At 48.5% G+C, this 23,313-nt stretch overlaps 1 protein-coding gene across 1 annotated transcript in view; it reads left to right on the top strand.

The window, feature by feature from the left end:
- Nucleotides 1-256: 256 nt before the first annotated feature.
- The window catches only part of Slc12a8 (solute carrier family 12 member 8), a 135,934-nt gene continuing 112,877 nt past the window's right edge, over nt 257-23,313 (top strand). Inside the window, exons 1-4 of the mRNA XM_038345979.1 lie at nt 257-351; nt 6,201-6,347; nt 11,086-11,277; nt 20,143-20,374. Coding sequence (XP_038201907.1) covers nt 337-351; nt 6,201-6,347; nt 11,086-11,277; nt 20,143-20,374 — 586 coding nt within the window. The 5' untranslated portion in view covers nt 257-336. The remainder of the gene's footprint in view (nt 352-6,200; nt 6,348-11,085; nt 11,278-20,142; nt 20,375-23,313) is intronic.

Below are 23,313 nucleotides of genomic sequence, written 5' to 3'. Positions count from 1 at the left end.
GACTCCCATTAGCTTCCCAGAGGGCTGAGGGGTCCTCAGGAGAGTGAGGGACCCACTCCTAAGCATCCTTTCCCTTTCTGGGGGACTGATGTTACCTGGGAGGAGGGAACTTGAACTGAAAAGTTGCTAAGGTCATACAGGCCTGGGGCCGTGACTATGAGCTGTTTTCTCAATTCCTAATTGGTGTCCGAGGGCCCAGCCTGCTGTGGGTGGTGCCATCCCTTGGCAGTTGGCTCTGAGCTGTGTAAGAAGGGAGCTGGGTAAGCCAGAGAAAACAAGCCAGGGAGCAGCCTTCCTCCATGACCTTTGCTTCAGTTCCTGTCTCACTGTTCCTCGATGATGGATTGTAACGTATGAACTGAAATAGACTCTCTCCTCCCCGTGCTGGTTTTGGTCAGGGTTATTGCAGAAACAGAAAGACACACGAGAATGACAGATTTGCTCTTTACAGTGTTCATCTTGCTCAACGGGCACACCTGCTTCCCAGTGTTCCGTGCATCAGGCCCACTGGCTTTGACCCACCCACTGGCTTTTTGCCACTTTCCTTTGCTCAGCCTGCATGTCTGTGTGAGCCATTGAATGAGATTCTTGTTACTTTGAAACGGATAGTCCAGAGCTGAGGACAGAGCTTTATGTTCTAAAGGCAGCTGCTAACAACTGGGATCAGGGAACCCCTGACACCCCCCAGAATTGGCTTCACATTGGCATCTGTCATCCTAGCCTCTTTTCCCATCCTTTCTCTCCTCTTCCAGCGAAGTAGGGTGAGAACTGACCCTGCCCTCTCCTCTGATGTGTCTGCTTCTGTTGCAGGTGGTAGCTCTGCCCCTCATAATACCTGAACAGGCAGTCGCTGTGCTGGTCTAGTAGTCTGGACCACATTCTCCTAAACAGTAACTCGGACAGTCATGATATCATGGCATGATATCGCGTGTGGGGTGAGGCTGGACTAGTACAGATGCTGCTACTTCTACAGGGATGCCTGGGAGGCAGCGAGTCACTTCCACGGGCTCTGGAAAGTTAAACTGGAGGCTCTGTGGGTACTGGGACTGGCGTTCAATGCTAAGGGTCTCCATTTCCATTCTCATCTCTCTCTCTCTCCTCTCGCTCTCTCTCTCTCTGGCTTTCTTCTTCCTTCCTTCTTTCCTTCCTCCCCCTCCTCCCTTCTCTCCTCTCCTCTCTCTCCTCTCTCTCTCTTTCTTTTCTTCCACTGACTTTAAGGAGTCTTTCTCCATAAGAACACTGGGATTGCAACTGTGGTCAAAGCCAGAAGTGAAAGTCTTTGACCACTTGTAAAAGAAGGTGGAAGCCCCCCACCCCAGCACCCTGAAACATGCGTCTGTGGCTCAGTCACCAAGCCAGCTGACAGCAGCTCTGCTGCCTTTCCCAAAGTCAAAGGTTGTCCTGAGGTTTGAACCTGCTATAGTCAAGCACTGTTCAGGGTGATGCACTGGAGTGTGAGGGTCAAGGCTTCCACAGCCTTCAGAGTGGAAAGATGAACATGGTCTATGAGCATTCACAGGGTAGACCAGATGGACACAGGCCCAGGATGTTGGGCCCGCAGGGAAGAAAAGGACACATTGCCTTTAAGTGATGTGGTATAGTAATAGAGTATATACCCCCCACCTGGGCATGGGTGGAGCCCCAACTGGAAGACTTGGGTCAGCCAGATATCTTCTTATCTCCAGGCAGGGCCATCCCACCTGTCTCCAGGTCTGTGGGATTCAAGAGAGCAGAGCATTGATTTGGAGGCAAGCCTGGTAACTCTTTGCATTGCTGATGGCTGCCGTTATGACTGTCGCTGATAATAATGGACCCATGACAGGCCTGACAGAAGCTCACACCAGCACAGGAGTTGGGCTGTGTCCTCAGTCTGGAGCCTGGGAGCCTAGTTAACCAGCCTGTGTTTTACCAGCCCTGTCCCTTGGTGCTTTGTGTTCCAGGACAGTCTCAGCTGGCAGATCTTTGCTCTGAGGCCCCAAGCAGTTGCTGAGCTTCTGCATTTCTGGTTTGTGGAAAGGCAGATGAACTAGTATGAGCAGACACAGACGCGCTGCGGGGCTGAGAGCCGGTGGTCAGGACTGACCAGAATCTCACAGGGCCCTCTGCATCTCCAGCCTAATGACTCCCCAGTTATTTCTTGAAGCCTCCTCCCTCAGTTTTCCCTTCCCGTCCTCTTTCTACCCTCGCACTCTCCCTGCTGCTTCCTTTTTTCCTTCTCTCTTACATCCTTTTATTTATTTATTTATTTATTTATTTATTTATTTATTTATGTGTTTTTTTTGAGACAGGGTTTCTCTGCAGCTTTAGAGCCTGTCATGGAGCTAGCTCTTGTAGACCAGGCTGGTCTCGAACTCACAGAGATCCGCCTGCCTCTGCCTCCCGAGTGCTGGGGATTAAAGGCGTGCGCCACCACCCGCCCGGCTCTTACATCTTTTAAATTAATTTTTTATATTGTGGGGAAGGTAGTGAGGCGGGCACATGTGCCATTGGACACATATGGAGGTCAAAAGAACTTTTAGGGAACAGTTTTCTCTCATTTCCTTGTGGGATACTGAACTCAAGCCATCAGGTTTGTGCAGCAAGTACTGTTAACTTCTGGCTCCAAATTAAAATTTTTAATTGTAGTTGGAGACTGCTAATTCATTTCTCATCCTGGCTGCTTAGACCTGAATAATCACACAGAAACTGTATTAATTATAACACTGTCTGGCCAATAGCTTAGGCCTATTTTTAGCTAACTCTTACATCTTAATCAACCCATTTCTATTAATCTGTGTATTGCCACGAGGCTGTGGCCTACTGGTAAGGTTCTGGCTGGCAGTTGGCATCTTTCTCCTTCAGCAGCTACAAAGCATCTCCTCCACCTACTCTCTCCATGTATAACTCTATTTCGGATTTCCTGCCTGGCTTTATTCTGCCCTGCCACAGACTGAAGCAGCTTTACTCATCGACCAATAAAGCAACACATTATACAGAAGGACACCCCACATCATTTAATTAGGCATAAAATATGCACGTATGTATGAGGTACAGTGCAATACTATTTAAATATGACCTGGAATGAGCATACAAGGTGATTGGCACTTCCATGTCAAGACCATCAGTCTTTCTGCTGGGAACCTTCAGGATCCTCTCTTTGGGGTCTATAGAAAAATCTCTGCAGACTATATTCCGCTAGTTCCTCCTCCCTGACCAAATGCCCTGATCGCCCATAATCCATGCTCCCTTCCTCCCCTCCCCTGCCCTTCTTCCCTCCATCCCGCCCCTGTCCTTCCTCCCTTGTACTGGCTGGTTTTGTGTGTCAACTTGACGCAAGCCAGAGTCATCAGAGAGGAAGGAGCCTCAGCTGAGGAAATGCCTCCATGAGATTCAGCTGTAAGGCAGTTTTTCAGCTAGGGCCCAGTCCATTGTGGGTGGGGCCACCCCTGGGCTGGTGGTCTCGGATTTTGGAAGAAAGCAGGCTGAGCAAGTCATGGGAAGCAAGCCAGTAAGCAGTATTCCTCCAGGGCCTCTGCATCTGCTCCTGCCTCCTGGATCCTGACCTGTTTGAGTTTTCTGTCCTGACTTCCTTCAATGAACAGCAATGTGGAAGTGTAAGCCAAATCACCCTTTTATCCCCAGCTTTGCTCTTTGGTCACGGAGTTTCATCACAGCAATAGAACAACCCTGTATCCCCTCCTCTGTCCTTCCCTGCCTTGAGTGAGTAGACTCACTTTGAGGCCTTTCCTTGGTGGGTTAGTGTGGGAAGGGGAGAAGGAAGGGACATCATCTGGGGTCTGGGTTGGTGTGGAGGGGAGGAAGGGACATCATCTGGGGTCTGGGTTGGTGTGGAGGGGAGGAAGGGACATCATCTGGGGTCTGGGTTGGTGTGGAGGGGAGGAAGGGACATCATCTGGGGTCTTTTGTTTTCAGCAGTGTAGTTGTCTAGCGTTGACTGAGGTCACAGGTGTGGCCATTGTTCTCAGCCATCACGGAACTAGGCCCTTTTGACTCTGGATCTTAGATTGTCTCCTGTGTCTTGTTTTTTTTTTCTGCCTTCTCTTTGGATTATAGATAATATAACTAGAGTTTTTAGGGCAAAAGTTTAGGTTCCAGCATCACGAGTTTTGGCCATCCATCCCTGACACACAGTTTAAAAAGCAAAGGTGAAAACCAGATTTAGTCAGTCGGCCACATTTGAGAGACAAGAGATCCAATGACCCCTAGTCCATCTTTGGGAATACTGACATGAGTCTTAGGTTTAAACAGAAAAAGATTTGGGTGCAGCGGGAGTGAGAAGTCTGCGTAAATGAGCAGTCCTGGCCAGGCGTGGCCTGGCTCTGCAGGGTAGTCTAAAAATACTCCTTATTGCTGCCGCTTAGTGAGGGGCATAGCCTAGCTCTAGAAGGTGATCACTTCCTCTCCAGGGTGTACCCTCACCACTATGGATAGTTGCCTTCATCTGGTGCCCTACGAGGGTCTGGTGTTGCTGGAATTCAAGGTGGTTGGAGATTTAGGACAGTAAGTTATTTCTGTGCCTTTAGCCTGGACAGAGTGTGGGCTAAGCTAGACAGATGCTCTGTGCGTGGTTAACATGCCTGTGAGGTGAGCGGGTGACCCACAGTAAGGAAGCTGGACACAGGGTGAAGGCAGAAACGCCAGGCACTCTGACCTTCTGGGCCCAAGTGAGGCGTCAACACAGTTGGTCAAAAGCAGCTTCATGAGCTCACCAGCTGCAGACCGTTCTTGTGATATCGTTGAGATCTTCCTCTCTCCTGTCCTGCCGAGGATTCTTAATCATTGCCACTTGGTTTTTGGGTGCTGAGGACTCTGCTGATGGCCAAATTTAAATAAATTCCTCAGCCTGTGCAAGAGCAGTTCCCAGCCTGAGGGACTACCAATTTGTGTATGTTTCAGTATACCCTAGCTTTTGGTCATTTTAGTAAAGGGTCTCCAGTTGAGGATTTGTCTCAGTTAGGCTTCTCTTGTTGTGATAAAACACCACGACCAAAAGAATTTGGGGGAAGAAATGGTTTTTTATTTTTCAGTTCCAAGTTACAGTCTGTCACAGAGGGAAGAAAGGCAGGGCAGGAAGTGACGCAGAGGCCATGGAGGATTGCAGCTTCCTTGCTTGCACTTTATGGCTTCCTCAGCCTTCTTATAGCTCCCTAGGCCACCTGCCCACAGCCATTGTCACTCAAGAAAATGTCCCCAAGGCTTGCCTACAATCTGGTGGGGCGATTTCCCCAATTGAGGTTCCCTCTTTCAAAATGATTCTTCTGTCAGATTGACAAAGAAACCAGCTAGCATGGGGTTTATAAATGCTTTTGTTATTTTTGAATTGGCAAAAATGAGTAGAGAACCCACTGAATCAATGGTCTATCTCTGGTTCTAAGCTAAGCGGCCAAGGCTTACTGTCGGATCCTAGGATGTTAGTAAGAAAGAGGGGTAGGAGGCAGGATGTCAGTGTTCAGAGAAACAAATTACTCAGGTCTTTTAACCAGAAGAACCTGGGACAGAGGTATGGGAAAGGCTGAAGGAATGAAAAGTGCCCAGTCATTGGGAGGAGCCTTTGCTAGAAGCCACCCTCATGCCTGGCACTGGAAGACTGAAGGGAATGCAAATTTCTGGGAGCCAAAGATACTGCCTCAGTTGGCAGGGCCCCAACCCATCAATTCAAACCCCCACTGTTGCTTCTAACGCTCTACCCCCAGTCACATGACCTCACCTGCATAGAGGCTGGGTGTTTGCCAAACAATTAACTACATATGGATGCAACCACCCTGCCACTAAGAGAGAATAGGGATCCCTTTGTAGAGTCACAACACACACACGCACACGCACATGCACACGCACACGCACACACACACCCCTACCTGAGATAGAGCATCCCACTGAACTCAAACCTATTCTGAGTAGGTTGGCTAGCCAATGAGTTCCCAGCATTTCCCTGTCTCTGCCCCACAATGCTGAGATTTTAGTATGTGCAGCCACATACAGCTTTTCATATGAGCGCTGGGGATTTGAACTCATGTCCCCAAGGTGGGAGGTTTTTTTTTTTTTTTTTTTTTTTTTTTTTTTTTTTTTTTTTTTTTTTTTTTTTTTTTTTTTTTTTTGTCAGTTCCATCCCTTTTCCTGGTCTGCTTCAGTCTTCTCCCCATACCCCACTCCCCCCCAGTCCTGTCAGCTGCTCACCTGACTTCACTATGTTTTCTTTGCAGGGCATCCTAGCCCAGCCCCAGCCCTGGTGGAAGATCCAGCTGTTCATGTGGGAGCCGGTGCTGTTTGGGACCTGGGATGGTGTGTTCACATCCTGCATGATCAACATTTTTGGGGTTGTACTTTTCTTGAGGACCGGCTGGCTGGTGGTGAGTGATGAGCTGGGGGCCCTGGAACTTTTCTGGTGTGCCCGGGACATGGAAGAGCATTTAGGATCCCACAGCTTAGGGAATAGACTCCTGAGGCACAGATTCTTCTGGAAGGAGAAGCAGGAAGCAGTGTATGGCTGGCAGTGTTTTTAGAATATGAATCCTGGGAGCCTGGGCCTCAGAGCTTCCCCACTGAGAGCTTCAGGACCAGGCTCTATGGGGTCAGGGCTTATTGTGGGTGGGACTAGAAAGAGGGCAAGAATCAGAGAGACAGTGATTTTTACTCTAGTCTGTGACCCTTCTGGACTTCCTGGTATTTGTCACATCACTTTGTGCCCCTCTGAAACACCAACCCCGGCGCAAGTGGTTCCTCTTTCACAGTTCCTCCCTCACTGCTCCTGGCCTTGTTCATAGGGCTGCTTGGTTGGAGGTACAAGATCCTCTTGTACTAGAGTCTGATGGTTATGTTCATCTTCAACACAGGGCACAAAGGACCTCTTTTTTATACCTTGGGCAAAAATAGCACTAGGGTGCTTCCCTTGCAGATGTGTGCTCTGAGCCAGGTTTCCAGACCCCTTACACCCTGACACCCTGCCTTCTCACACAGTGAACATCAATAGCTCAAACAGGCAGAACAAAAGACCACCAGGTTAAGAATTACACAGACACTAATGCTGCCAACGGGATTGTAAAATGCAAGCTTTTGTCCCTGTGGTGGTAGAGACCTCCAGAGCATTAAGGCTCCCAGGGGTGGAGCCCTGATGTGGATGCAAGGTGTCTGGAAAAGCTGCCTGGAAGGGGAGTTGGAGGCTTGAAGGCTGGATTGGGCTGGAGAGGTGAAGGAAGAGAGTCATTCAGAGGGACTGTTGTCCACAAGTGCTTGCCAGAGACATAGCCAGTGCTGTGGGACACACACACACACACACGCACACACACACACACACACACACACGCACACACACACACACACGAGGTACATTGTCAGGTAAGACTCGAGTCAAGGCATTTCTGTTGCAGTCTAGAGGCAGAATGTTCCCCTGGGAAGCCTCAGACTTAAATCTCTTTGCTAATATTTTTGTTGTTGTTGTTTTTTTTTTTGTTGTTGTTTTATTCCCCTGAAGTTATCAGTGTCAGGAAAGAAGGCAGCTCCACGCTGATCCTTTAGTTATCTGTTTTTTTTTTTTTATTTGATTTTTAAGAAATGGCCATCTAAGCAGGGCATGGTGGTGCATGCCTTCAATCTGGGATTAAAGCATTTAGTAGGCAGAGGGAGGTGGTATCTCTGTGAATTTGAGCCCAGCCTGGTCTATAGAATTCCAGGATAGCTAAAGACACACAGAGAAACCCTGTACAAAAAAAAAAAAAAAAAAAAAAAAAAAAAAAAAAATGGCCATCTAAAATGATCCATCCCCAAAGTGAAGATGTAAGTTGTGTATTCACTATTTGTGTAACGAACTGCCCCAAAACATCAGCAGCTATGGCACGCGTGTGTATTCTGTGCTTCTGAGGTCTACATACTCAAGGACCCGGTGAGGCCGCAGTTGCTGGCCGTGAAACACATGTGGAGTCTCTCCTGGATCGCCCAAATGCCACATGGTAGATTTTTGCCACATCTCTTGATCTCCTTGTGGGGTTGTCTCTTTCCGAGGTTACAGATTTCCACCAAGACCTCAGACAGTAGGAGAGACTCCTGCATGCAGTGGTGGCTGTCATCTCTTCAATGTCCTAGCCTCGGAAACGATGTCCATCACTTCTGTGGGACACTGAAACAGGTCCACACAGGGCAGGAGTCCGCACACCGCACAAGGACAGGAACACCAGAGGCAGGGGTCACAGGCCAGCTTTGAGTTTGTCTGTCTTTTTGTTCTAAAATAACCTCTGTCTTTCAGCTCTGCCTTTGGTATCAGACTTTTGATCATGAAAAGAAAAGATAAATATGCAATGCCAAAAACAAGACAGAGTGTCGAGGGTAGGAAATTGAAATAGATATAATGCCAAAAGCACTTTTTTTTTTTTTGGTTTTTCAAGACAGGGTTTCCCTGTAGTTTCTAGAGCCTGTCCTGGAACTAGCTCTTGTAGACCAGGCTGGCCTCGAACTCACAGAGATCCGCCTGCCTCTGCCTCCCAAGTGCTGGGATTAAGGGCATGCGCCACCACCGCCCGGCTCCAAAAGCACTTCTTTAATAGAAAATATTAGCACTAAAGCAACATGGAGACATAGTTTATGAACTGTTTTTTTTTTTTTTTTTGGTTTTTCGAGACAGGGTTTCCCTGTAGTTTCTAGAGCCTGTCCTGGAACTAGCTCTTGTAGACCAGGCTGGCCTCGAACTCAGAGATCCTCCTGCCTCTGCCTCCCGAGTGCTGGGATTAAAGGCGTGCGCCACCGCCGCCCGGCAGTTTATGAACTGTTATAGTGACAGTTCTGGCCTGAAGAGCCAAGGTTGTTCTTGGGATGGGATATTTATATATCCATACATAAATAGATATCCATATATATTTATATTAATACATTAAACATTAATTAAATAATAAATAATATATTTACATTAATATATTAAATATATATGGATATTTATTTATGTATGGATATATATCTATATCTATATCCATGTATACAGCTTTCAAGTGTGAACAAAAGAAGAAAATGGTTCTGTAGGATTTCATCGGAAGTGTAATGTTAGCAAAGTCGGTAGCGGCAACACTCAGGTGTCTATGTCTTGGGGATACCAGCATCCTGGGGACCTGGGGCTGCGCTATGGGTGGAGTGGAGGGAGCCGCATGGGCACTTTGGCTTCTGTCAAGCCCTTCTCCACCCTTGGTGTCACTCCTACCGCCTAGCACTGCCACCACACCCAGGAGTTCAGCAGTTTCCTTTGCCATCTGGCAGTAGCTGGGCTTGGCACACGTGGCTGTTGGCATTCTTGTTCTGAAGGGAGCTCACGGCTGTCCTCATGTCCTTATGTCTAGGCCTTGGGTGCATTTATAAGCTGTGTAACAATGATTGATAATAATAGCATAGCATTTATAGCAAAATAAAATCTAGCAAGGAAGGCTTATCAAACACTTATGTGACAGGTGGCTGTCAAGGTGACGTAAATGTGTTTAATTCTCTGAAACTGAGTATTTCCTGACAGCTGTGAGGCAGACATCGTCTGTTTTATGGGGAGACAACTCTGCGCTGTGAAATAGCGAAGGCACAGCTGAGGAGCTGCTTCCTGTCTGCTCCCACTACACACAGTAGGACTGCAGAGCCCAGCCCTCTGCAGACAGATGTCCCCCTGTCTGCTCCCACTGCACACAGTAGGACTGCAGAGCCCAGCCCTCTGCAGACGTCACCGTCTGCTCTCACTGCACACAGTAGGCCCGCAGAGCCCAGCCCTCTGCAGACAGATGTCCCCCTGTCTGCTCCCACTGCACACAGTAGGCCCGTAGAGCCCAGCCCTCTGCAGACAGATGTCCCCCTGTCTGCTCCCACTGCACACAGTAGGCCTGCAGAGCCCAGCCCTCTGTAGACAGATGTCCCCTAAGGGACCCTCCCTTGGCTTATGTCTCCAGACTAGGTCAGATGTGCAGAATCCCTCTTTTTTTTGCCAAGGATTTGTGTGACTGGCAGTGACTATTGCTGCACTGTCACCATGGTTTGTTATGCTTTGGTGTGGCCCTGAGCCTCCTGTGGATTTTTTGTTTCTTTTTGTTGTTGGTTTTGCTTGCTGGGCTTGAACCCAGGCCTCATAGGCGAGTGCTCTGTTGGAGAGCTACGCCTTCAGTCTTGAATTTCACTTCTGTTCTGTCCTATTTCCTCAAGGAGCTTGACATAATGAACAAAGATACCCACAACACTTTAAAATAAAAAATAAAAAAAAATTGTGAGAGAGGGGATCGTTGAAGAGCCCATGCTTGTCTCCTGAGCGCTTCTAGTTGGCCAGGTCTCACTGGTAGGCCAGTTGACCAGTGTGTCTCTGGAAGTACCTCTCCCAGTGGCCTGCAATTCAGGGGTGCTCAGGCTGCCTTGCTGGTCTGGGATGCAGAGCAAGATTGCAGGCAGGCAATGACAGCAAGTGGAAGAAGAAATCCTGAGTACAGAGTCTTCAAGGCTGCTTTGCAGTTAACCTGGCAAGCGTGGGATGAGTCGAAAGGGCTTCCTAGTGAGGGGTACTGGTGTGGGTAAGGGCATGGCAGAGCGCGCGTAGCCTTTCATGCTAGGTCACGGTTATCTGCACGGCAGATTTGCAGGCTCCTGGTGAGTCTCTCTGTTTTAATTTGACTTTTGTGTATAGGAGTGTCTGACTACCTATCTGTACGCCACATGCATGCCTGGTGCCTGAGGGGTCAGGAGATCAACCCCCTGGATACCCTAGAACTGTAATTGCAGATGGTTGTGAACTACTTTGTGGGTGCTGGCAACCGAACCCCGATCTTCTCCAAGAACAGCAAGTGCTCTCCACTGCTGAGCTGTCTCATCTCCCCAGCGGGGCTGGCGAGTCTCTAGAGTTGCGTTCATCTTAGCCACATGTGGTATAAAGTCATTAGAGTTTGAAGGGTGGGCCCTCCACCCATTTGAAACTTCTTGTAGGCCTTAGCTCAGAAGAAGAACCAGGAGGTACTTCATACTTCTCTTCTCCTCCTGGCCCCTTTGGGCAGTGGCTAACCCAGCGGGTGAGACGCTCAGTGCTTCTTTGGGAACAGCTCTAGTAAGATGTCGCTCCTCAGTCTGACACCTCTCCCCCTTCTGCTGCAGGGAAACACAGGTGTGCTCCTGGGCTTGCTCCTGGTGTCCTTCGTCATCCTTGTGGCCCTCATCACTGTGCTGTCTGGCATTGGCGTCGCAGAGCGTGGCGGGATAGGCAGTGGTGGCGTCTACTCCATGATCTCCTCAGTCCTTGGCGGGCAGATGGGAGGCACTGTTGGGCTGCTGTATGTGTTTGGACAGGTGAGACTGCAGTGTGAGTCAACTCCTCGGCCTCTACCCGTTCCTTTGCCATCATCTCCCCTTCCCCTTCTTAGTTTGCCCCAGGGGAGGCAAGGGTGGAGACAAGGGCCCCACTTGACAGAGGACCACACTGGGTTCTGGGGGGGAGCTCGCACCAGCAATCTAGATTGGGAGCCTGAACTCCAGAGCTCCTGTTTCCTCTCACCTCTGCCTTATGAATTCCTGGTGTGCCCAGGCCGGGGACTGGTAGCTCTCGCTTCTGCTGCCTTTCTAGGAGGGGTGTGCATGGCAGGGAGCCCTTTGCACTTTGCCCTGTGGGTGGGCATTGTGCCTCCGCCAGAGGCCTTTCCTGGAAGTCGTCCTTTCCTATGGAGGTGAAGCTCCGACAGGTCTGCTGGCTTGGGTGGACTTAAGCGATCACAGGCCCTCGGGTGGACACTAGGTTGAGGCACAGGCCAGTGAGAAGGGCCACACATTGGCGTGGACACAGCAGGAAGAAAACCAGCAGGCAGGAAGAAATTCCACGGCTCATCTAAAGCTTAGATCGCTGGAACACAGGGATGGGGGTTTGATGCTGGGAAGGCAACACTCACGCATTAGGAAGTAGCTTTCTGTAAGCATGGCTCGGACCAAAAGGGTTCTCAATGGAAAAACAAATGATAGTGGCTGAGAAACAATTTAAGAAGAAAAAAATGGGTTTTGTTGTTTTTCATTTGAAGCAGCAGAGGCATCAGTGTAAATACACCATATTCCCTAACAGCATGAAGCCGAGTGCACAAGTGTGTGTGAGTGTGTATGTGTGTGCACACGTGTGTTGAGTGTGTGTGAGAAAGTATGTGTGTGTGCATGTGTGTGCTTGCGTATTTGTGTGTGAGTGTGTGTGCATGAGTGTGAGTGTGTGTGTGTGCATGGGCGTGTGAGTGTGTGTGTGCATGGGCATGTAAGTGTGTGTGCTGTGTGTAGGACAGCTCATGGGAGGCACCTCACCACTTGCTAAGAAAAGGAAGTTGCTTTTATTGGAGAAATATCTAGAAATATGATATAGGTTGAGCATCCTGAATAGAAAAAACCCAAAGTCCGTAATGCTCCAAGAATCTAAAACTTTCTGAGCATCATATTGAACAGCATTAAAATTTTGAAGTTGAATGTGGTGGACCTGCCCATAATCCCAGCATCTGAGAGGTTAAAGCAGGGGCATTGTAACCATTAAGTCAGCTTGGCAAAATAATAAGATCCTGTCTCTAAAGAAAAACAAAAACAAAAACAAAAATCCAAAAAACCCACACCAAACAAAAATCCAAACAACAGAAAACCCCACCAAGCCAAACCCCCAGAGGACAGAAAATAGCAAACAAAACCTACCAACTCTCTGATTTTGGAGCATTTTTGAAGCTGGAATTTCACAGGAGGAAAAAGGTCAAGCAATAATGTAAGGTTTATGCAGACGTTGGGATCATGCATGGCCTCTGTGACAGCCATTTCGTAATGGCCAGCAGGCATCACAGCCTGCGTTGCCACCCTAAGGGCTGCCATGGGAGCTGCAGGCTGGTCACACGGACAGCCTCAGTTTCCCCACTCTCTGGGCAAACAGAAGATGAGGACCCCCAATGGGGAGAGGACACGGGGTCATCCAGACTAGAAGGAAGAGTGTTTACAAAGGTTTGCCTAGCAGAGGCAGCCATGGTGAGAAACTTCTGAGCCCAGGCCTCTGCCCAGCAGTCCCTGTGGTCAGTGCCTGCCGGTCCCTGACTGACTGAGCTCATGGGGGCCGAGTCTCTGGCTAGGGTGCTGTACCTTCCAATCCTTACACCAGCTTCTGACTTTGATTTGCTTGGCCTTTGCTGAGGATGTTGGCACACACGCTTGCAGGGATGCTGACCTGCAGGGCTTGTGAGATGCCTTTGTCTGGTTTTGGTGTGGGGCTAATGCTGGCTTTAAGGACTCACTTGGTGGGGGTATGAGGTTCCTTTCTCTTCCAGTCTTTTGGAAGTGCCTATAAAGGGTTGGCATTAACTCTTTAAATGCTAAGTGGAGCAGAGCAGTGTAACCATCTGGTCCTGGCTTTCTCGGTTGCCATTGTGTCAAATGTCCTGATTATTAGCATACTCCCTGCCTGCATGGGGGTGTCTTGATCTGTTTTACATAATGTTGGTAGGTTGTGTCTTTCCATATATTTCTCTGCTTCATCCAGGGACTCTAGAATACTGACATATATGTGTTCCCCTGCAATCCTTCGCTTCTTTATGTCCGCTAGTTAATGCCACTTCTCTCATCCCTTACTTTAATCATTTGAATTCACCTCTCCTCTTGACCAAGCTAGTTAAAGAATTATCTTCATTTTTTTTATTTCATCTTAAATCTCAAAGAAGAAGGATTTTGTTGTGACATTTTCATGTGAAATTTGTCTTTATCAGTCTCCCCTCCCCCATCTCCCGCTTCCTTCCTTGGATCCTTCCTTCTCCAGTAGCCTTCTTTCTTTTTCTTATTTCATGTCACATAGCAAGCAACTAACTCTTTTGGGCTTACTATGTAACCCCGACTGGCCTGGAACTCATAGTGCTGGGCTTGAACTTAACAGAGCTCTGTCTGTCTCCACCTCCTGAGCTCTGGGATTAAAGGTGTGGGCCACCACCACCTGCATTATTTTTTGTTTTTAATTGTGTGCATATGCCTGTGGTGTGGCAGTTTTGTGCATATGAGGACAGTGCTCGTGGGGGCCAGTAGAGGGGGTTGGATTCCTGGGGTTGGAGTTAGCAGGTGGTTGGAGTCCTCTGTAACGTGTAATATATGCTATTAACCCCAGAGCCGTCTCCAGCCCCTATATTTTAAAACTATTATTTTCAGTTCTTTGAGAATTTCATATGATGTGTTTTGAGCATATTCAAACACACCCCAACTCTTCCCAATTCACCCCTCTTTCCTTACCCAACTTTGTGTCTTTTCCCCTCTCATCTATAGCCTAGGATGACCTTGAACCCACAGTGAGCCTCCTGCCTCTGCCTCTCAAATGCTAGAACTACAGACCTATATGCCTGATTAGAATCATTATTTTAAAATCTTGCCGTGTGGCCTGGAGAGACGGCTCAGCAGTTAGGAAAGAGCACCAACTGCTCTCCCAGAAGACCTGGGTTCGACCCCCAGCACCCGTGTGGTCCACAACCACCCGTGACTCCAGCGTCAGAGGGTCTGACTTCCTCGTGGTACCAGTTACCCAAGTGGTGCACAGACATACAAAGTACCCATCCATGTAAAATAAAATTTAACAAATTAATTAAAAGCCCCATATGAAACAATCAAAACGTTAAAAAAAATCTTGCCATATCCTGTACGCACTCAATCCTTCCTCCCTCGCTTCTGAGGCCTGGCTAGCCTCCCTGTCCTGCGGGACCAGACCCATGGCCAGAGGACCAGATAGCAGCTAGAAGCCCTCCTCCCTCCCCGTGCCACTCAACGGTGGGGCAACTGAGGGGCCTTGTTGGGCTACTTACTTGGATGTGAAAATGAATGCCTGCAGCCTGTGTTGACTATGCAGAAATATTTATCATGGCTAATCAGCGCTGTGCTGGATTCCCTGCAGCAGGAGTGGAGGACCAGAAAGCCTTTTTAGACCAGAGGCCTGGAGGTTTCATTGTGGGAGTGAGCACATCCGCTATCCATACCGTCTGCCGACTGCAGTCTAAATTAGACTTCTGTGCCTGAAGAAGAGAGTGTGGAGGGATGTTTCTATCAGGACTCAGAGCTCCTGAACACCCGACTCAGCCAAAACAAATACCCCGGGATGGAGGTGTTCTTGCCTGAGAATATGCCTCTTCCTCTCTTTAGAGTGGTGAGCGCCACCCCACCTTAGGTGGCGGATTGTTATAGATGTTTCCATGTGGAGAATGGTAAAGAGAGAGAGAAGTCCCTGATTATAAAGAAGGGAAACAGTTTCCCACTGTAATGAGTGCTGGGAATGTTTACAGAAACTCAGCAGTGCTTTCTGAGGAAGAGCTTTTTCCAGCCTGGATGCCTGAGGGCTTGCTCTGCAAGGCTTGGGGTTCAGACCCGCCCTGTGTCAGCTGTCTCAAAGCCGGATGTGGGCTGAGGCTGTGAGTTCTGAGCCAGAAGGGAGTATCCTTTCTGCATCGTAGGAGCTCATGCACGGGCTCCCATTCCCCTGAGGCGGGTTCACTTTGTAACTGGGTGCAAGGTACTTTTGTCAGAACACCCCAAATGTGTGCAAGTATGGTGATGGGCCTGTCTATCTGTTAACTATGTGAAGGCAATACAGTAACTCTGATGGCGTGGTGGCTCTCCCCTTCTCCCCACTCAGGATCTCACTATACAGCCCAGTCTATCTGAATATTGCCAAGTAATCCAAGCTAGTCTTGAATTCACAACCCTCCTGTCTCTACCATCTTAGTGCTGGGCTGTCAGACAAGTGCTCTCATCCCTAGCTTGATAGTGAACATTGACTGCCAACTTGGTTGGCTGTGGAGGGACTTAGTAACGCCCACCTCTTGCTATGTCTGTGTGGGTGAGCAATCGAGGATCAAAGAGCTGTCCTGACCGTGGGCGCCACAGTCCAGTAAGCTGGGGATCGGATGGAACAAAAGCAGAAGAGGAAGTCGGAGCAGATGATAAAGTTTTCCTCACCAGGTGCATAAATGCTGCAACCACCACCCATGAACATCAGACTCCGGCTTTGGCAGCCTCTCAACACAGACCCTCTCCAGTGACTGCCAGGGAGCTTACAGACCCTTGGCTTGAGACTGGTTGCTGCATCTTGATCTCTCTTGCTCTGAGGTTTTCATCTTCTTGGACATAGCAGCCATTGGCTTATCTGGTTCTCCAGCTTGTAAACAGCCATGGTGGGACTACCCAGTCTCTTCCTGTGCAAGCCAACGCAACCCCCTTTTGGAATTACATAAGCATTTGCTGAACCCTGGTGGGGGGAGAGTGCTTATGCTTGTCTGTGTTTGCAGTGGAACATGGGCTTCCTCTTAACTAAGCAGCAGGAGGACGTGGTGGCATTGTGCTGTGGTGTCAGGGCCTGGCCAAGCCAACAGGACTTCTTCTAGGCAGATGTATCTGAGTTAGAAAGCGGCAGCGAGGTAGTCATGGTCACAGATGAGGACACTTGACTGTGAAAGTCGGTACATCACACGGTATTCAGCGAGGGCTCACGTCACACTTGGCAAATGAAGGGCACCCAAGAGAGAAACCATGATTGACTTCTTTAACCTGCATTTGGTGTGTGCACTTGCCTGATTCTGTGTTCACATGGTTATAGGTGCATATGTGTGGGCGTGTGTGTGTGCATGTTGTGGAGGCCTGAAGCTGACATTATTTTCCTTGGTTACTCTTTATCAAGGCAGGGTTTCCTGCCGAATTTAGAACTGGCTAATTCCAGTTAGAGGATTCCTCGAGATCCCCTTTGTATGTCTCCGAGTGGAATGCTAGGATTACCATTGGCCACCACAGCTGACCGACTTTTTCCGTGAGTTCTGGGGATCTGAACGCTGGCCTTCACATTTGTGCAACGAATGCTTTACCCACTGAGCCATCTTCCCAGCCCAATGTCTTGTTTTGAAAGGGTGTCTGTGTTCTTGGTGCAGGAGGTAGTAGAATCTGGACCCAGATAATTCTATAGCACTGGCGCGACAGGGGAAAGAAGAGAGAGTTCACGGAAAAGGAAGAACTTGAGTATTTGTTCCTGGGACAATGGCAAGGGTAGGGCTGCACTGGCGAGGGTAACCAGCAGAGCCTGGGTCTCAGTGAAGTGACCGAGCTAAGGAGGGAAGGGGACTGAGGGTGACGATTGTGCAAAGTGATGCTCATGCCTGTGGTGGCATTTCATTTGTATTTTAATAAATAAAGCTGGGGATCGGGAAAGTAAAACAGCCACACTAGCCAGCCTTACAGACCAGGCAACAATGACACACACCTTTTTTGTTTTTTGTTTTTTTGTTTGTTTGTTTCAAGACAGGGTTTCTGTGTAGCCTTAACTATCCTGGAACTCACTTTGTAGACCAGGCTGGCCTCAAACTCACAGAGATCCATCTGTCTCTACCTCCCGAGTGCTGGGATTAAAGGCATGTGCCACCACCACCTGGTTTAATGACACACATCTTTAATCCCAGTAGCCACACTAGTTTGCCATAGAAACCTGGCAGTAGTGGTGCACACCCTTAATCCCAGAACTGGAGAGGATTATAAAACGAGAGGAGACAGCTCTCAGTCTCATCCTGCGATTCCTGGAGGCAGGATCGCCATTTCAGACTGTGGTCAAGGCAGGAGACTGTGGCTGGCTGCTTTGTTTTTCTGACCTTCAGGTTGAACCCTAATTTCTGTCTCTGAGTTTTTATTAATCGTGTTTCACATACCATCAACATTTCATTGCATTTGTTTATTGTGCATGTGTGTATGAATGTATGTATTCGTATGTGTGTATGTATGTGCAATCTGTGTATGTATATGTTTGTGTGTATATTGTGTATGTGTGTATGTTGTACGTGTAGAAATGCTCAACCTCCTTAGCCATCAGAGAAATGCAAATCAAAACAACGCTGAGATTCCATCTTACACCTGTCAGAATGGCTGAGATCAAAAACACTGATGACAGCTTATTCTGGAGAGGATGCGGAGTAAGAGGAACACTCCTCCATTGCTGGTGGGAGTGCAAACTTGTATAGCTGCTTTGAGTATTTCCTTAAGTGTCTTTCAGCCATTTGAAGACAGGGTTTTTTTTAAGGTTTATTTAACTTTTTATTTTATGTGCATTGGTGTGAAGGTGTCAGATCCCCTGTAACTGGATCTTTAGACAGTTGTGAGCTGCCATGTGGGTGCTGGGAATTGAACTCAGGTCCTCTGGAAGAGCAGTCAGTGCTCTTAACCACTGAGCCATCTCTACAGCCCCTCTTTCAGCCATTTGAGATTCATCTGTTGAGAGTTCTCTGTTTAGGTCTGTTAAAAAAAATGTACCCCATTTTTTTTTATTGGATTATTTGTTCTTTTGATGTCAAGTTTCTTGAGTTCTTTGTATATTTTGGAGATCAGTCCTCTGTCTGATGTGGGGTTGGTGAAGATCTTTTCCCAATCTGCAGGCTGCCATTTTGTCTTGTTGACCGTGTCCTTTGCTTTACAGAAGCTTCTCAGTTTCAGGAAGTGCCATTTATTAATTGTTGCTCTCAGGGCGGTGCTGTGCCTTAACTGAGTATTGGGATTACTGTGTGCCACCATGTCTGGCGGCCAGATAAGTAGAAGAATGATACTGCCAGGAATTATGGCTCATGTCTGTAATTCCAGAAATCAGGATGCTGAGGTAGAAGGATTACTGCGAGTTTGAAGCTAACTTGGAATAGATAGTGAGATCTAGGCCAGTCTGAGCTACAGTGTTAGATCCTGTCTTTGTTATGCCAGTGCCATGGTCCTCCAGAGTCCCCCAGCAGTCTGAGTTTGTGTGCAAAAGCAGGGAGCCTTTATTGCAAGCTTGAGCGTGGGCTCTCCATCCATTCCGACACAGCCGTTGGATCGGAGAGCATGGGCTCAGCTATGGCAGGGTTTTTAAAGAGTAAAGGATGGGGCGGGGAGGGGAATTCCGGATTTAGATGGGGGCTCAGCTTCTGATTGGGCAGGAGTGGGGCAGCAGGAGTCTTGTCAAACAGAGATTGGTACAGGCTTTGTGGCGAGGAAATTGGCAACCTATATACAAGTTAGGAAGCTGGCTTTACTGCTCTGGAGCATCTAGTACTTGTTTGTCTCAATTCTGATTGGTCCCCCACAGGGCACGGTCTGTGGTTTCTCCTGGTTATTGTAAGGTGAGGCCTAGTATTGTTAGACTACAGCCTGTCATGGCTGCACTAGAGTTAAGTTAGGCCTCTTCAGTCTCAACCAAAACCAAATGATACAAACCAAACCAAAACGACATGACTTACAGGCCTGGAAGAGTTTTTTTCAGTAAAGTGCTTGTTTGTAGGCCTGGGAACATGTATGCGATCCTCAGAACCAGTATAAAAACCAAACACGGTGTGACGGCATGCACCAGAGAGACAGAGGTGAGAGGATCCATGGGCTGCTGGTCAGCCAGCCTGGCCTACTGGGCCAGCCCTAGGCCACCCGGAGACCCTGTTTCAAAAAAGACGTGGTGGCGTACGCCTTTAATCCCAGCACTCGGGAGGCAGAGGCAGGCGGATCTCTGTGAGTTCGAGGCTAGTCTGGTCTAAAAGAGCAAGTTCCAGAACAGGCTCCAAAGCTGCAGAGAAACCCTGTCTCAAAAAAAAAAAAAAAAAAAAAAAAAAAAAAAAAGGTTCAAAGAAACTGCATTCAAATATCTGTGGGAGTGCACTGCTGTGGCTCTGAGGACAGGGCCCTGCGTGCACGTTTGCTGTCAAGATTTAGTTCTTGAATAATGCAAGCAGAGAAGGCCAAAGGCCTTTTACCCAGTATCCCATAATCTGTTTGCCTTGGTTACCATTGACAGCTCTCAACCTGGGGTTCATTCTTCTCTTGTTCAAAATATGGATGAGCTAAAATGGGGCCTGGAGGCAGGTTCCCTTGTGGAAGAACAGGTTTGACCTGGTGCTGCCTCCCAGGCAGTGAGCCACAGTGCTGGTGTGTGTGTGTGTGTGTGTGTGCACGTGCATGTATGTGTCTGTATGTGTGGGCATGTATGTGTGTGCACGTACTTATGCATGCGTGAGTGTGTGTGTGTCTATGAGCAGCAGGCAGGTCTGGAGCTGATGCCTTTCTGTGGCTGGTTCTCACTGGGAATTGGTTGGTGTGTGTATGCGTGTGCACACACGTGTGAGTGTGTGTGTCTGAGAGCAGGCAGGTCTGGAGCTGATGCCTCTCTGTGGCTGGTTTTCACCGGGAATTGGCTGGCAGTGTGTTGCAGGTGCCATGTACATCACTGGCTTTGCCGAGTCCATCTCAGATCTGCTGGGTTTGGGAAACATCTGGGCTGTGCGAGGAATTTCAGTTGCTGTACTTCTGGCTCTGCTGGGCATCAACCTAGCCGGTGTCAAGTGGATAATCCGCCTCCAGCTGCTGCTGCTGTTCCTGCTGGCTGTCTCAACCCTCGACTTTGTAGTGGGTTCTTTCACCCACCTGGACCCAGGTAGGCCCTTCAAGTGCAGTCCTTTGTAGATGCTGATGGGTGTAATTTGCTGAGTACCCTTTCTTCCCACAGGCTGTACCTACAATTCAGGTGGGGTGGGCCTCATCAAGCGGGCAGCTGCGGCTCCCTGGGACCACAAGCGCCTCTACGTACACTAAGCATGCGCACGCAATGCACGTTTACTTCATGGATTTTCCACGATTCTCTCTTTTTTTCTTTCTTTTAAAATATACAGAAAATGTAGATAACACAGCTTCCTCAAAACAAAACACAAGCAGGTGGGCAGGGACCAAATTCATAGCAACGACTGGGATATGCGGCAAGAAAGAACCGCGGAGCAGAGAAGAAAGCGGACCTGGAGGTTGTCTGCCCGTTTCCTTTATTTTAAGAGCTTGATATAAATGTAGGTTTTGAGCATGGTGGAGCCTCCTGTACATATCTGGTGCTTCTGAGCATGGTGGAGCCTCCTGTACATATCTGGTGTTTCTGAGCATGGTGGAGCCTCCTGTACATATCTGGTGTTTCTGAGCATGGTGGAGCCTCCTGTACATATCTGGTGTTTCTGAGCATGGTGGATCCTCTTGTACATATCTGGTGTTTCTGAGCATGGTGGAGCCTCCTGTACATATCTGGGAGGCTGAGGCCGAGGCAGGACGATTATAAACAAAATACGGAAACAAGCAAACCTCAACAAATGGTGACAATTGTCATTTCACAGAGATGGCTACCAAAATGTTTGATTATCTGTTGCTTTCTATGCCAAATTATTTCTCAGAATAAAAATGTGTGTTCCTTACCTAAGTTTAAAAAACAATCAAAAGGCCAGGCATAGCTTTTCACTCTTTTGAATGAAGTAAATGGTCTATCCTTTTTTTTTTCTTTCTTATGTTATTGGCACAGGGTTTCACTGTGTAGCTCCTTGAACTCACAGTGATCCACCTGCCTCTGCCTCCCGAGTACTGGGACTGAAGGCGTGAATCACCATACCCACTGAATACTGAAACTATTCAATGAACCCATCACCAATGGATCCAGCTGCTTGCAACCTGTGGGCAGCCTAAGACCACGAGAAAACACAGATATTTACATATGATTCATAACAGTAGAAAAATTACAGTTATGGAGTAGCAATGAAAATAATTTTGTGGTGGGGGGAGTCACCACAACATGAGGAACTGTATTAGAGGGGCGCAGCACTAGGAAGGTTGAGGACTGTTGTACTACTCTAACCCAGGGTTTGCTCAGCCTCTTGAAAGCCCAGCAGTGTGAACCCCGCACCCCACCACTCTGAATGATATAACTTTGCCACTTTCATATTTGTGTTGTTTTAGCGTCAGGGTCAAGTATGCTTGTTCTCAGAAGGCACAACTGCCACCAGGATGCTATAGAAAGGCCTGATACTTCACACCCCAGGAACCCTATGTTTATATGGAACAGAGACAAGGCTTTAAAGAGAGAGGGAGATGGGGCCAACTGGTGTGATTAAAGCAGTCTGCAGCCCTGTCTAGACAGGGACCTGTGATGGTGGTGGTGCGGGAGGAACCCACAGCTTATCGTACTTAGCCCCTACCAGAATGTCTTGAGATAGGAGCAGTGATACCCGTTTTACAAAGGAGGAGGCTATGGTTTGTGCTAACACATGACAGAGCTAGGGTTTGAAGCTGGATATGATGCTGTAGCCGAGCCCATTCTGTGGTAGGAAGAGGCCTGTTTTCATATAGCAGGCTTGTCTGCTCTCTGCTTCCCCCTTTTAGGTCACCCCTGTAGGGGAATGTGTCACAGTAGTGTTGCAGGGATATCCTGACTTACAGGGAAGCCAGGCTATCCTTAGAGCTGTAATGGGACGGCTCTGAAGGCTGGAGCCACAATAGGACAGCTCAGCCCTGGAGGAAAGGTGTCCTGACTATCGGGAAGCCAGGTTACCTGAAGCTGGTGTGCGGTGTCTCCCTGCAGGATCCTGCTTTTCTCCTGGAGAGCCGCTATAGCTAAGCTCTGCTCTGTTCCCTTACGGGAGCATCCTAGCAGAGCTATCTGCTTCTCTGGCCCGATAATTTCTTCTGCTAAATGGAGAAGCCGCAGCAGAAATGTAGCAGTCTCCTCTGGCTCCTATGAAAAGTTGTTACTTTTCCTGCTTGTCCTTGCTCAGCCCCCACTTAAGGAGCATCCTAGCAAAGTTCTTCTGTTCTGCTCTGCTTTGCTGAGGCCCCCTAGGGAGCGTCCTAGCAAGGTTCTTCAGCTCAGTTCCCTAAGGGACAGCGAGAATGAAGGTCGTCACCCAAGACTCTTTTTAGAAAGAGATTTATTTGGGAAGGAGGAGTCCAGGAGAGTGGCTGCCTCTGCCAGAGAGGGATTAACAGCAGCTCCCTGGCAACCTTAGGGCAGCCTTTAATTAAAGCAGTGGAGAGGCTTATATAGGGCTTCTTAGGGGTGGAGTTTTCCCAGGGAGAAGATTTTCTGCTCAGGGATTGGTCAGTTTAGCTGGTCAGGGGCAGAGATGACTCTGACTTCATGGCTAGACTGTGTTTCTTTCACTGGTCCTTTTCAGCTTTTTGACTCTAATCTTAGGACCAGAGCACATTTCTTTCACTGGCTCTGATTCTAGGGACAAGGTGTGTTTCTTTGACGCTAGTTTCGGAGCCAGGGCACATGTCTTTAGTCCTGGGTTCAGGGATAAAGACATTTCTTTCCCTGGCCCAGGCCTCAGATCCAGGGTGTGTTTCTGGGTTCAGAGTCAGGGTGCTCAGTGATTGGCTGGCTTCCTGCTCCAGTTGTCCTTTTTACCCTACAATCCCTGCATTGTATTCGTCCTAATTATAGACGGCTGTGAACCACTTGGCGTGGGTGCACAGAATCGAACTCGGGTACCCTGGAAGAACAGCAAGTGCTCTTAACTAGTGAGCCATCTCTTCAGCCCCCAGGTCTTGCCTTTTAAATGCTGT

The sequence above is a fragment of the Arvicola amphibius genome, chromosome 10 (assembly GCF_903992535.2).
Source record: "Arvicola amphibius chromosome 10, mArvAmp1.2, whole genome shotgun sequence".
NCBI lineage: Eukaryota > Metazoa > Chordata > Mammalia > Rodentia > Cricetidae > Arvicola > Arvicola amphibius.
This window is presented reverse-complemented; position numbering and strand designations above follow the sequence as displayed.